General features: G+C 36.7%; 1 protein-coding gene across 15 annotated transcripts in view; it reads left to right on the top strand.

The window, feature by feature from the left end:
• CSNK1G1 (casein kinase 1 gamma 1) overlaps positions 1 to 15,885 on the top strand; it is a 160,591-nt gene that overhangs the window by 78,879 nt on the left and 65,827 nt on the right. For all 15 annotated transcript variants that reach the window (XR_007152903.1, XR_007152904.1, XM_047862288.1 and 12 more), the window contains exon 4: positions 4,213 to 4,282. Coding sequence is in view for 13 of the 15 variants with exons in the window: in XM_047862288.1 (XP_047718244.1) it covers positions 4,213 to 4,282 (70 nt within the window). In the remaining 2 variants the exon portion in view is untranslated. The remainder of the gene's footprint in view (positions 1 to 4,212; positions 4,283 to 15,885) is intronic.

Here is a 15,885-nt window from a genome sequence, read left to right on the forward strand (position 1 = left end):
GCTGTCAGCACAGAGCCTGACGCGGGGCTCGAACTCACGAACTGTGACATCATGACCTGAGCCGAAGTCGGACTCTCAACCGACTGAGCCACCTGGGTGCCCCTTAACAGTTTTCTAACAATTGTTAAAAAAAAAAAAAGAAAAAAAAATCTCTTTATGCTGTTAATCTTGCTGCCTGCCACAAGATGTAGATTTAGTGTTTACAATGTCCTGTATTCATAGTCCTTCCAGGAGAGCACCTTGAAGCTTCAGTTGTCTTCAACTATATGCTAAAGGGGTTGGCTTGAAGGGAGTAACACTTTCATCTATGATGAAAAGCTCCCCCTGTCCGAATATATATGATATGCATACCCACGTTCAGCCTTGTAACTCTAAAGAGTTTTTGCTTTTTCAGTCTGCTAGCTTAGTTACCCAACATCAGGTCAAATATTTCCTATCTCAGCATCTACCGTGAAGTTTTAGAGTATTATGTTTGAAGAAGGATCTGTGGCTTTTTCATTCATTGCTCCATTTTTCTCCAGAAAAACCATACAGAATGATCAACCTCTGCTTCCATATTAATTTGTTGTCACTGTTTCTGTTGGGGTTCTTGTGAATTATTAGCAATTGTTCTGAAGGACAAATTCTGTAATTGGCTGCTTTAGTGGTGCTCCAGTGGAAGATCTAAAACCAGATGGAGACTCTCCAGAGTGATCCTTTCCTATTTGAAGAGAGAGATGAATAAAGAAGTGATTATTTAGAGTGCACTTAGCTTTATGTACTTTTTCTTTTGACTACAAGAATCTTGAGAAGCTTGAACTCCCAACTCTGATGATTGCTGATTTTATAATCAAAGAAGGATATGTGTTCTTTCATAGAGCTCATTAGGGGTATGAACTATTTTAGCCTGCCTGAATTTATTTAGAAAAACCTTCCTAGAAGCAAATGGATAGACTAGATAACTTCAAGGAACTTCTGAATTCTGTGATTTATGGATTCTATTTCTTAAGAAAAATGCAAAAACTTCAAGTGGGTGCAGGAAGAACTTTCAAAGATGATCAAAGAACTCAAACAATAGGACCAATGAGGAAAGGTTAAAGGAATTGAAATTACTATGCCTCAATAAGAGATGTCTAAGAAATGATTGAATAGTTTTATAATTTGAGGATAGTTGTTACAGTATTCACAGGTTATTGAAGAGCTATTTTATCTTGTTGAGGACAAAAGAGAAATAGACTTAAGTTTTGGTAGTAGAGATTTAAACTACTTAAAATACCTTTGAAATCGTGAAATGTGTTAAACATCAGCATAAATTGTCAAGGGAAGCTGTGGGATCTCCTTTCTTTGAGCCTGTCTTAAAAAGAGGACAAGTAACCATTCACCTGAGAAAGGACAGTTTTTTCAACAAATGTTTTTGGGAATATCAGATATCCACATGCATTGAAATTGAACCATTACCTTCCATCCTATGTAAAAAATTAACTCAAAATGTATCAGAGACCTAAATGTAAGAGCCAAAACTATAAATCTCTTAGAAGAAAACTTGGAGGAAAAGCTTCATGACATTAGATTTGGCAGTGATTTTTTTTGATATGATACAAAAAGCACAAAGAAGAAAAGAAAAAAGATAAATTAGACTTCATAAAAATTAAAAACTTTTATATATCAAAGGACTCTGAACATTGTGAGAAGGCAACCCATGGAATGGGAGAGAATATTTATTTATTTATTTATTTATTTATTTATTTATTTTTTTTTTTAATTTTATTTTTTTTAATTTATTTTTTTTTTCTGAAATTTATTGACAAATTGGTTTCCATACAACACCCAGTGCTCATCCCAAAAGGTGCCCTCCTCAATACCCATCACCCACCCTCTCCTCCCTCCCACCCCCCATCAACCCTCAGTTTGTTCTCAGTTTTTAACAGTCTCTTATGCTTTGGCTCGGGAGAGAATATTTAAAACTCACATATCTGATAGAGAATTGTATCTAGAATTTATCATTTTTTTTCAGAGTTTTTATTTGTGAGAGTGTGAGCACAAGCATGGGAGGGGCAGAGAGAGAGGGAGAGAGAGGATCCCAAGCAGTGGCTTAGACCCTGGAACTCTGAGGTCGTGACCTGAGCAGTAATCAAGAGTCGGATGCTTAACCAACTGAGTTACCCAGGTGCCCCTAGAATTTACCATTTTAATAATTTTTAAGTGTACAGCTCAGTGACATTAAGTACATTCATATTGTTGTGTAGCCATTGCCACCATCTCCAGAACTTTTTCATCTTCTTCAACTACAGTTCTGTACCCATTAAACACTGACTCTCCATCCCCACCCTCATAGCCTCTGGCAACCACAATTGAATTTTCTCTCTGTGAATTTGACTACTTTAGGTACCTCATATAAGTGAAATCATGCAGTATTTGTCCTTTTGTGTCTGGCAGATTCCTTTCCTTTTCCTTTCTCCTTTCTCCTTTCTCCTTTCTCCTTTCTCCTTTCTCCTTTCTCTCCTTTCACCTTTCCCTTCCAAGTTTATTTATTCTGAAGTAATCTCTATACCCAACATGGGGCTCAAACTCACGACACTGAGAAAAAGAGTTGCATGCTCTTCTGACTGAGCCAGCCAGGCGCCCTGTGTCTGGCTTATTTCATTTAGCACAATGTCTTCAAGTTTTATCCTTGTTGTAATATATGTCCGAATGTCTTTCTTTTTTATGGCCAAATGATATTCTATGTATGTGTAGAACTAAAGGTAATCATATTTTGTTTACTCATTTGTTGATAGATACTTGGGTTGCTTCTACTTTTTGATTATTGCGAATAATGCCGCTATGAACACAGGTGTACAAATATCAATTTGAGTTTCCACTTTCAGTGTTTTCAGGTATATATCCAGAAATGGAATTGCTAGATCATGTGGTAATTCTGCTTAATTTTTTGAGAAGTTACCATACTGTTTTCCATAATAACTATACCATTTCACATTGCCACCAGCAATGCACAAGAGTTCCAATTTCTACTCATCTTCACCTACGCTTACTTTCTGCGTTTTTGATAATAGCTATCCTAAAGGGTACGTAGATCAGTCTTCTAGGGTAATGTTTGATTTTCTTGCTAACTAGTCTACTCTACAGTCAGTTGAGAATAATTAACCAGCCAGTTCTTGAAGTTCAATGTAGAACAAAATGACCTGGTAATTTGGCTGTTTTATCTCCAAGGGCTTTAGAAAACTCTGTTTTTGTAAACTTGAACATCATATTGATTAAAGATACATATTTTAATTGCAATTACAATCTTTAACTCTCTTAAGTGTAAAAATAAATATGCATATAATGTTCCAATAGCTTTATTTGTAATAATGAAAACTGAAAACAGTCCAGGATGTCTGAAAATTATGGTATGTGCATGAATGCATGTGCACGTGCACACACACGCATACACAAAAATACTACAGCCATTAAAATTTATATAAAGCTTTATGGGGCACCTGGATGCCTCAGTTGGTAGAGCATGTGACTCTTGATCTCAGGATTGTGAGTTCAAGCCTCACATTGGGTGCAGAGCCTACTTAAAAAATTATATAAAGCTATGTATGGCCACGGATAGATGTCATTATTACATTGTTGAACTTAAAGATACATTACAGAAGAGCAAATATACTATGATCTCATTTATTTTAAATATATTTTTGAGTATGTATTACATATAAATATGTGTATGAATAAATATTTGGAAGTACATTCACCAAAACATTAATAGTGCTTTTCTTTAAAATGATAGAATCTCAGATTATTTTTACTCTCTTCCTAATTTTTGTGTATTTGAAATTGTTTTCTGAGCATATGTCATTTTTCTAAAAATAATAAACCTATTTATCACGCAAAATTCATAATAAAACAAGCAGGGAATACATGCTGGTATTTAATTAAAAGGTTTGGCATCTGGTTTCCTAGGAGAATGTATTTCAGAAGAATACTTCTTGGTGAGGGAGCTGTTGTTGAATGATGGCTCATACAGAGTATGTGTATTTAAATATCCATGGAAGGGATTGTATATACTTCACCTTCATCCTTCCTTAGCTGTGCTTTCAAAGAGAAATTGTGGTAAGAAAATGCTATCATATATGGATATCATCTCTAAGATACTAAGTGGTCTTGGCCCTGGTTTACTTTGAAAACCTAGGAATAGAAAATTTTTTTATTTGTCTAAATCTGATCACAATTTCTCTTCTTGGGTTTCAGGAACCAATAAAATCACGTGCTCCACAGCTTCATTTAGAATACAGGTTTTATAAACAGCTCGGCAGTGCAGGTAAGTCAAGTCTGTTTTCTCCATGTACTTAGCCTATAGCTTAGCTGAAAGACCAAAAGTATGCACATTTTCTTGCCTACTGGACCTTTTTTTTTTTTTACCAGACCATGTATCTCCCCTGCTTGCTGGATAGGTAATTAGACACAGTCAACTAAAGCTACTTGCTCTCTGACTCCTGGAGGGCCATTTGATTGGGGATTTATGAAGCCATGACTTTGACCACAAACCACCTGAAACACACTGGTTTGAAGTGTTGCTTTATGGTAATTTCATTCTCTTCTCATTTCTTTACACCAAAAGAAAAGAGGAGGGGTTGGTAATTTGCAAACAATATTTTATCATAGTGAGACTACGTGTCTATTTTGAGGATCTACTAAAATACGTGTTCTGAAATACCATAACATTGTCATTTTATCCATTTGAAAGACCTCGCTTATGTTATTGTAATAACCTAAGACCTTTGAGGAGTTTTTAAAATTAAGTTTATATATATTTTTTAAACGTGCCTATTTTTTATCTAAAAAATCTAATTTCTGGGGCGCCTGGGTGGCGCAGTCGGTTAAGCGTCCGACTTCAGCCAGGTCACGATCTCGCGGTCCGGGAGTTCGAGCCCCGCGTCAGGCTCTGGGCTGATGGCTCAGAGCCTGGAGCCTGTTTCCGATTCTGTGTCTCCCTCTCTCTCTGCCCCTCCCCCGTTCATGCTCTGTCTCTCTCTGTCCCAAAAATAAATAAACGTTGAAAAAAAATTTAAAAAAAAAAAAAATAAAAATAAAATAAAAAATCTAATTTCTGAAATATCTTACTGGCTTCCAGGAAAATATCTTGAGTAAGCAAATGTTACCAACCCTAAGGAGGTTGTACCTATGGGATATTGCTTGCAGAAGATGAAATTGTTCAGCACTAGTTTCATTGTTTGACATTAGTTAGACATTCCTCTACTTTTTGCTTTCTACAGTGTGATGGTTTTTCCTGAATGACTGAAGCATGTTTTTATTTCAAGTACCACTTATTGAAGGTACTATTGAAGAAATTTGAGTTTCACTTCCTAGAATATATAGAATTATATAATAGCCACACAATGTTATTCAAGTTGTCTTACACACTGACTGTGACAGTAATCAGCCATAGTCCTAACCTAGCAAGGCCACGATAGGCATTTGCCTTTCATTGAACCTAAAATGAGTTCTTACTCACAATAGCTTCTTACTATATGTTTGTTCATTTAGTTTGCAGGACATATGTATAACTTGAGGCTTGTCTTTCCAGAACTAAACTTTCTTTTTAAGTTTATGTATTTATTTTGAGAGAGAGAGCATGCACAATGGGGGGGGGGGGGGGGGAGAGAGAGAGAGAGAGAGAGAGAGAGAGAGAGAGAGAGAGAGAATATTCCAAACAGGTTCTTTGCTGTCAGAGCAGAGCCCAATGTAGGACTCGATCCCATGAACCATGGGATCATGATCCAAGCCAAAATCAAGAGTGAGATGCTCAACCAACTCAGCTACCCAGGTGCCCCCCAGAACTGAACTTACTTAAAGTTAGCTGTTATGTTGTTCGTGTTTTTATAAATTTCAGGGTGATAATTATTACAACTCATTTATGATATTTCTATTAATTTAGATGAGCTATTTTAACAGCCATTTCACTAGTTGACCTTTATGCTTTTATGGAGTTTTACTCAACTGGAACCTTTACCTCTTTTATATATATATATATAAGTTGGCATCAACCCAGGCTTTCTGAATTTTGTGGTAATATAATTGATTTTGAGCACTTAAACATCTTTAATGCCATATTGGGATATTTTTCAGCCTTGATTCTGTTACTGGTGATTACATATCGAATGCTCTTTAATTGTAATTACACATTCCATCCCCCAGCCCTGCAATAAGACCATAAGCTCCCGAGAACAAGGCTTGTCTCTTCTGTACCCTTGTGTCTCAAGTTTATCTCAAGTCCTAACATAGTTCTTTCACATAGTAGGTAGTTAGGAAGTATTTTTGTGACAGAAAAAAGTTAGGAAGATTTGATAAGTTTTTGCCTTTTTAGATTTTTGCCAAGTTATTAATAAAAATATTTCCTGAGGATGGCCAAAAAAGGAAATTTATTTTGAAAGTAAATCAGTTGACAAGAAAATAGACAGGATTTGACCATGTCTTATTATAAATGTAAACATGGGGGCCCCTGGGTGGCTCATTCAGTTGGGCGTCCAACTTCAGCTCAGGTCATGATCTCACGTTCATGGGTTCAAGCCCCACATCGTTCTCTGTGCTGACAGCCCAGAGCCTGGAGCCTGCTTCGGATTCTGTGTCTCCCTCCCTCCCTCTCTCTGTCTGTCCCCGCTCGTGCTCTGCCTCTCTCTCTCAAAAATAAAGAATGAATGAATGAATAAATAAATAAAGGCATGAACTCCTAGTTCTAACTTAAAAGCACAAACATTTCTCTCCCTATTTTTCTAGAGTGAGTTCCAGCTGCAAATGTGACTCGTCACTAGTTAATGTTTAACCAGCCAGAGCTTATATGCCACTCTCTTCAGAACCAAGGTGATGTGGCATTGTAAATAAACAACCTTTCATGCCAAAGGCACACAGTGACCAAAATAATATAATTGTTGTTTTTATGCACTAGTGTTTGTCTATCATTATTCATCATATGCCAATGATTTGCAAAATATTTGGGTATCATGACAAGGAATAGTTTAAAAAAAAATGCATTGTGACTTAGATTTGTTCAAGGAATTAATCAGTCCTTTAAAATGGATGAATTTTGGGGGGAGGAATGAATGCTTTTAAATTAAAAAATGCTATTCTGACCATGTTGTGAGACTTTACATTTCTTTTTTTTTTTCCTAATATTTACTTATTTTGGGAGGGGGTGGGGCAGACAGAGAGGGAGAGAGAATCCCAGTCAAGCTCCACACTGTCATTGCAGAGCCCGACACTGGGCTCAAACTCATGAACTGTGAGATCATGACCTGAGCCGAAATCAAGAGTCGGACGCTTAACCAACTGAGCCACCTAGGCTCCCTGAGACTTTAAATTTCTGAAATAGGAACTTTTATATTGGCTTGGGAGTGTGACCATTTCTTCCTTCTTAAGTATCCAGGTCTTAATCATTACCTTGGGTTTTTGACCCCATTGCCCTGACCATATGATATGATCTGGAAATTCATAATCAGTTCCCTATTCATACGAAGATAGAATGGTGGCGCTAGATGATTGTGAACACAATTTAAGCTGGAGCTCTTCCTGACTGTCCCTTCTTTGATCTCTACCATCTTCCCTTCCATTCCATTCTTTTCTCTTGTGGGCAGTCACACCTCATGCTTTGTTGGCTGATTGTAACTTTGCCATCAAGAAATTTCAAGACCTGATTATTTACTATGACAATTCGTATCTCCAAGATAATCAGGGAAGAAAGTAAAGAGGACCTTGAAACTGAGAATGATCATCTTGATCATCGTAATAGCTGTCATTTTTTTTCAGTCATGGTAGAAATTAAATTATAAAATATGAGAAGATATTTTGAAAAGAAATGATGATCCATGCTCTTACTACCCTAACTCCGCTACGTTTCATTTGAATATCTCTTCATTTGCAGACATGTTTCATGGTTAATCTCAGTTACCTGTAACTACATCTTCTTTCATTTCGCATTACAGCATTTATTGTAATGCTGCAGAGTCTTTATGTTTCTAATAATTGTGTAATAGCCCATCTTCTTCATAGGCCATAATGTAGGCACCCACCGACTATTTTGTGTTGTCAGACATTTAGATTGTTTTTATTTGAGGAAATCCTTTCCCCTATTGATTTCTGATATTAGAGCTCAACACTTATATTTAGTTTCCCATTTCTCCCATATGATGGTGATTTTCAAATGTTTAAAGAGCTATTAAATGGTAGGTTACGTTTATTCCAAATGATTTAAAAGAAATTATTGAAAGAAATTTTAGGAAGGATAAATTCTGGCTTTGTATAACTAGAATAGTATGGAAGTAATCTAAATGTCATCACTATGGATCTGGATAAATAAATGGTATATTTATACCTGTGAAATTAGCTATTAAAAAGAAGATAGAGCCCTATGTACTGATATGGAAAGATGCCCCAATATATTTTTAAGTGAAAAGGTTTACAAAACAGTATAAGTCATGTTTGTATAGTATAATAAGAAATACGTATTATAGTACAGCTATGTCCACATGAGCATAGAAAATATCTGATTGGATATACAAAAATTTAATAATGATTACCTTTGAAGAGTATGATTAGAAATGGAAAGTGGTGGCACTCTTAAGTTTTTAAATTAATCCTTTTTTATTTTTGCATTTTACCCCTGATTATGTATCATCATCATCATCATCATTATTATTATAACATCTAGTTTTTTAAAAGACTGCAACAGTGCATTTATGGTCTCCCTCCTTCCTCTTCTATCACCAAGTAACCCATTTCTGTCCCCATTTATCCTGGGCCACGTGTTAACAGTTTCAGGCATAAGTTCAACAAATGATAACAAAGTGCTACAATGTCTTGTTTCCTTTCTTTCCAAACACTTTCTTGTAGGAAGAAAAACAAATTGTGAACTGGAATAAGCTGTTTTATGCAGTAGGATTTCTCGTCTCATAGGGGAAAGGCAGTTTTCAGGCAGAAGTTGAACGGCTATGCATTCTGGATATTGTGAGGGAGATTTGTGCATTGGGTAGAAGGTTAGAATACGTGACTTTTTAAAAAAACTATTTGAGGGGCGCCTGGGTGGCGCAGTCGGTTAAGCGTCCGACTTCAGCCAGGTCACGATCTCGCGGTCCGTGAGTTCGAGCCCCGCGTCGGGCTCTGGGCTGATGGCTCAGAGCCTGGAGCCTGTTTCTGATTCTGTGTCTCCCTCTCTCTCTGCCCCTCCCCCGTTCATGCTCTGTCTCTCTCTGTCTCAAAAATAAATAAACGTTGAAAAAAAAAATTAAAAAAAAAAAAACTATTTGAACCTAAGATTGAATAAAATTTTTTTAAAAAATCACATGTTACTCTACAAGAAACATCCTGGTGCAGATATTTATGCTTGGTAACTTCCTTGGTTTCAAAAGATAGAAAAAAATTTTTAAGTTAATTACATTATAAATAGAACCCTGCCAAAGTGAATTTCCATTGGCCAAGTGAATCAAAATGGGAACATTACCTAGTGTTTTCACATAATGAGATGGCTGGGGATGGGGTAGATTTTTATTTGCATATTGTGGTTGTACTCATTGAGTCTGAGATTACTGGAGGATTTACAAGGTTACTACAAAGAAAAACAGTATTTTTTAAGTGTGAAACTGCAATGGTATGTAAGGATTAACTATGAAAAAGTATTGTATTCTTCACTGTTGGAAAATAATTTCTTCAGTTTTGTCTTATTTTTGTTTCATTCCTTCTTAAATCACTGTGTTCTGATTTTTCAAAGCACAGAGGGCTTTGGCAGTGAGCACATTTATGCTTTTCTTTTCATATTTAGCTTCTATAGATTGTTCTGAATATATAAGAGTAGGAGTCATGGCTTAAAAATCGACTCTGGATTCCCTGGAACTTGCTTGCTCTCCTAGTTGCTTTAGTATTTGTTTGATACAATGGGCCGGCTTCATAAGAGAGAACAGTAGTATTTAATCATGATAATTAAAGTTTGCAACCTTTGCAGTCAGCAGGTGAAAGTAACCATCTTGTTTTCTTTTCATTTTTTTAAATCATCGACGTTGTGGTAATTGTGTTATAGTCATTATGGGTAAGTCCCAAACTCATGTTCATGTTATGAGATTGTTTTTAGGTTTCCCTGTGCTCTCAGGGTCCTTTTACTTAGGAGAGTATATATATACATACATATATATATATATATATATATATATATATATATATATACACATACATATATATATATATATATATATATATATATATATATATACACATCATCAATTTTAAGATTTCCCAGCCCACTAATCCTTTATCCAGTACAGCACTTTTCCTGGTATCCTAACACAAAGGAATAGACTTGGTGGATGACACATTTGAGGCCAAGATGGGCAAAACCAGAGGCCTAAACAGATAGGAGGCCTAAACATGAGAGAGGGGACAGTATGAGCCTGAAGATTCATAGCTACATATGGACTGGTCTTATGGTAAAGGCCTAGTGTATGTTTGCTAAATTAATAAAAGATGAATAAACCAGAACCAAGCATGCAGCTAAAGTGACAGGAGAGAAAGGGAGGGAGAGGGAAGGCGTGAGCAAGGGCAGGAACAAATGAAAAAGGATGGGGAAGGGAGGAGTAGGCAAATGGCAAGAAAAGAGGACTCCAGATAGAGAAATGAGAATGCAAATAAATAAAATAGGGTGGAGACCTTTGACTTCACCAGAAGGAGCTATAAAGTTGCCATCTATTAATGTTCTCAGAGTTAACTATTTCTTAGGAACAGTGGTTTTGAATAATAACTTTGGCCTTTTTAGAGAAAGTACTAGAGTAGGGTATGGTAAATTCTCATCACTTCACTTGACATTTTGAAAGGCATAAATGTAATACAGACAGACACTACAATGGTCTCTTTGCTTCTGCACCCTTCTTAATTGTATTGAGAGATCCTGAAGGTAGTGGAGGAACTCCCTTTGCTTTGCTTAAACAGTTAATTCCATTTCCACCCAGCAGCCTGCCTGGGAAAAATCTTAGGGACTCTGAGGATAAATGTCATGTCATAGTTGATCTAAGTCTGAGCTGCCATGTCCTGGATTTTCAGCAGCTATTCTAATCTGCTAATGAGCATTCTGCTTTGGCTGTCTTGTAAAGGAGATGTTAATCCTCAAATTTAAAAAGACAACAAGATACTTACTGCAGTTTCACAGTGTAACAAAGTCGAGCCAAAATCTTATTGGGCGAGAAAATAAGTCAACTTAAGTATCCAGTAGGTACTTCATATGGTTGGTTATGTTTCACTTTTCCCATTTTTGAGCACAGGGGAGTTTGGTAACTTACTTACCCAGTCACAGGATAGGCACACCTGAACTAGGAATGTTTTTGCACAGACTTTTTTCTTGTGTGTATACATACACATATCCCTAGTAGATTCCTGGGGACTTCCACCCATTATCCCTTACCTAATTATAATAGAGTGGTAGAAGATAGTCGTGAGAGTGTTTTTAACTGAAGCAAAGGCCCAGAACTATCCCCCCCTCCCATGAAAGAGTAGGATTTCCTGTTTCACATTGTGCCCTCAAATTTTATGCTTTAGAAGGCTGCCTTTGTTACTTCCAAAGCCTTTTATGGTCTTGGGCAATCTAGGTTTTGAAGCATTTCTTTCCAAAGTAAATTAATCACTTACGTTGAATGTATATGCTGTGTGTACAACGGAGAAGCTCAGTGCTACCCTATGCAAGCCATTTCACCCACTGAAACCTTTATACTGTGATTAAAGACCATGTTCATAGAGCTTATCAGACTTTACAATTTTGAGATTTCTAGGAGAGAATGGTTTTATATGTCATCAAGAAAAGGTAGGAGGTTTTTCTGGTCCCAGAAAAAGAGCTTTGAATCTAGACAACTGTTAAATTAACAGGAACATGGTTCTCCTTCAACAGAAGAATAAAGCACAGATCTGAAGAAAATCATCAGAAAGTGTGAGATTGACAAAACCTTCCTGTAATGTTGTGAACTTCCTTAGGAGTATATTGTAAATAAGCTGCTTTAAACAGGAAAATTAAAAATAAGAAAAGCTGAAAAAAAATAAGAAAAGCTGCAGAGATATTGCAAAGATGGGAATTTTACTTAAACTAGAAGTGAATCATGTAACAAGAGTAGTTGTGAACAAGTAACATGCCTCAACGTTGATGTCCAGTATATAGGAGCCCTTAAGGAATTTAGAAGAAACTTTTTGGTCTCCGGTTGGGTAGAAACTTTTCATAACAAGAGAAGAAAGGATGAAATAATGAACTGGATAAAAGAAAGTGAAACCTGGACCTTTCTTTCCACGTGTAAGTTTTTCAGAAGTCTGTCTGCTAGAGGTATTGTAGGGGGAGGAGACATACACTACTAAATTCAGGGAAAACTGATCTTAATGAGTATAAATGGGCAACTTTGAAATTACATTTTAAGGACTGGAGATTTAGACATTTAACATCTCTGATTATAGGCAATGTGAGTAAGTGGAGACAGCTAAGAATTGGAGCAAGGAGCAAAGGTTGGCTCAGTTTTTCCCACTGATTCTTTGACTCAGCGTTAACCATGTGCCCTGCTGTGCCTCAGTTTCTTTCTGATACAATAGGAAAAACTGCTTTGTATAGTTTTTAGGCCTGCAAGGGTTTAATGAGGTAATGTCTACAAAGGCCTTGCATTCTTAAGGCAGTTACTGTTTTACATTGAAAACTGAAGATCTTACTTTTCTGTAGAAATGGAAATATTCTATGTGTATTTCTCATAGCCTTTTTTTTTTTTTAATGTTTATTTATTTATTTTGAGAGAGAGAGAGCATGCAAGCGGGAAGACACAGAGAGAAAGGGAGAGAGAGAATCCCAGCGCGGGGCTCAGTCTCACAATCCCTCAAGATCATGACCTGAACCAAAATCAAGAGTCAGATGCTTAACTTACTGAGCCACCCAGGCCACCCATTTCTCATAGCTTTAAAAAAATCTCAGAATGGGGGCCCCTGGGTGGCTCAGCTGGTTGTGTCTGACTTTTTATCTCAGCTCATGTCATGATCTCATGGTTCATGGTTTCAAGCTCTGCATCAGGCTCTGTGCTGCTGGCACAGAGTCTGCTCGGTATTCCGTCTATCCCTCTCTCTCCATCCCTCCCCCACATGTGCACTCTCTCTCTCAAAATGAATAAACTTTTTAAAAAAATCTCAGAATGAAGAAGTAACAGTTTGATCTTTGAAGGCTTTTTGATGGATTCTCAAGCAGTAGTGACTTAATATTTCCTAATCCTGACTCAAAAGAGCAGAATACAGCTACAGTGAACCCATCACATTTGTGATTTTGACGGTAGTGTGTTTCTTTCAGAGGAGCTGCATATGGTCATGTTGGAATACACTTATGCTCACTTAGGCCTCCTTGGTGAGAACGAATACTTCTACTTGCACAACTCCCCCGCTTTTCCTGTCAGTTTGGAGGGGACACTTGGCCACAGTGGTCTTTATAATACCTGGGAAAAGAATCCCAGGCAAAAAAGATCACATTGCCATACCTGTTTTTTTTCCATAAAACCAAATTCAAACGATTATGCAAGACCCAGGCCAGCTGGTTCAGTTAATGTTTGGTCTTTATATAACTAGATTTGTTTATGAATTTGCAAAGAAAGTGGTGTTACTAGTGTTGAACTACTACTAGTGTTTCAACTACTAGTGTTGAAACATTGTAAGTCAGGTTTATTACAGAGTCTATGGACTGTTAGTGAATATCAGTGCCCCCAGAAAAGGAAGGATGTATATAATTGGGCTATCCCCCTACTTCCAGTGTGGAAGATGAGATTTCTTATGAATCCAGATAGTATAAAGGAACAGATAGTAAATACTTTAGGCTTTGTGGGCTATCAGTCTCTGTGTAACTATTCATCTCTGTTCCTGTAGCACAGAAGCAGCCATAAACAGTAAGTAAATGAATGAGCTATATTCCAATGAAACTCTATTCATGGGCACCAAAATTAGAATTTTATGCAATTTTTGTGTATTATAAAATATTAGTCTTTAAATTTTTTCAAATATTTAAATATATAGAACCCATTCTTAGTTCTCTAATCATACAAAAGTACCTGGGCCAGATTATGGGCTTAGTTTGCTGATCTGTGCTCTAGCATGGCAGTGACCAAAACTTTTCTTTTTTTTAAAGATTTTTTTTTAATGGTTATTTTTATTTTTGAAAGAGACACAGCATGAATGGGGGGGGGGGGAGGGGGGGAGGAAACAGAGAGAGAGGGAGATGCAGAATCCAAAGCAGGCTCCAGGCTCTGAGCTGTCAGCACAGAGCCTGACGTGGGGCTCGAACTCACAAACTGTGAGATCATGACCTGAACCGAAGTCAGACACTCAACCGACTGAGCCATCCAGGAGCTCCAGTGACCAAAACTTCTTACTCCTTTTTATCACTCCATTCAGTTTGCAGAATATGGAAATTACCTCAAAGAACTCTGTGCCACTCTCGAAGCACTGTAATGAGGGGACTTAGCCACATCTCTATCACTGTGGATTTTTCACAGTGTAATATGCTGCTGGATTGTGAGCTTTTTAAGGGCAAGAAACATCTTTTATTCATTAAAGTATTGCTTGCATATTACTTGATCCAAAGAAAAGACTCAACAAATGTCTGTTAAATTGATGAAATCCCAGTATATAAGTTCTTTGGACAGTATTCGACTGGCAGTGCAATCACCAACTTAAGTTGAAGCTTCTTTCCTTCATGCATACTGTCCTCTCCAAACTCAGGCTCTTCTTTATTTGCTTGTGATAGTAATTATTAACTGTATTAAGCAAGCAGAATAGAGATATGAATGAATAACTGAAGATATTAGAATGAAGTCCCCAAAATTATTTCCACAAGGATTTGCTATACAATCAGAGACATTTATATTCATTACTACCTACAAACAGAGTATCCAAGAACTAACTCCATGGTGAAAGTTTTAGAATTGAAGCCCATGAAAGGTAGGAATTGTGTGTGGTTCTCATCAGTATAGTGGCTATAGCATTGCAAGTCTGAAGACCACAATAACCCATTAGCAGCTAGAGAATGATTTGGATACAATCACATTGAACTGGTAGTCATACCTCATCAACGTTTTGCTTGGCTTCCACTCTTAACAGTTATAGTTTAGAAAACACAGCCTAGATCTCTTAACTCTGCTACCTAAAAAGGAGAGTAGCGTTAGAGGATAAATTTGCAATTATCTATGTGCAGTTTGCCCAAAGGTAACAAGAAGTTTTTCACTTAAAAAATTATTTTTGTAAATTCTGGAGAAAACTAATATCACTGAAGGTTTAGAAAAATATATAAAAGAAAGATTGAAGTTTTGGTCACCACCGTGGTGAGTCTCTATTCACAGCTATTATTTTGTATATTTCCTTGTTTTTTTTAATGTATATATTTTTCATTAAAATGTTGGTGATTTATAGATGATTCTGTTTATCAAATGGAAAGGAATAAATTTCAAACAGTGCTGTTTCTTTTAGGCTTTTTTTTTTTTTAATTCCAGGATAGTTAGCCTACAGTGTTATATTATTTTCAAGGGTACAATGTAGTGACTCAACAATTCTATACATTACTCAATGCTCATCATGGTAAGTGTACTCTTAATCCCCTTCACCTGTTTCACCCATCTTCTTCCCCACCCCCAACCTCTCCTCTGGTAACCGTTCCTCTGGTAACCTTCTGTTCTCTAGAGTTAAGAATCTGTTTTTTTGGTTTGCCCCCTTTTTTACTTTGTTCATTTGTTTTGTTCCTTAAATTCCACATTTGAGTGAAATCGTGTGGCATTTGTCTTTCTCTGACTGACTTATTTCATTTATTAGCTTTATTATTTAATACAGATTTAAGAGATGAGGTACCAGAAGGGTGAAATGAGTTCAACATCAAGTTGAATATTGTGATTGAAAAAT

This window comes from Prionailurus viverrinus, chromosome B3, assembly GCF_022837055.1.
Source record: "Prionailurus viverrinus isolate Anna chromosome B3, UM_Priviv_1.0, whole genome shotgun sequence".
In the NCBI taxonomy this organism is placed as follows: domain Eukaryota; kingdom Metazoa; phylum Chordata; class Mammalia; order Carnivora; family Felidae; genus Prionailurus; species Prionailurus viverrinus.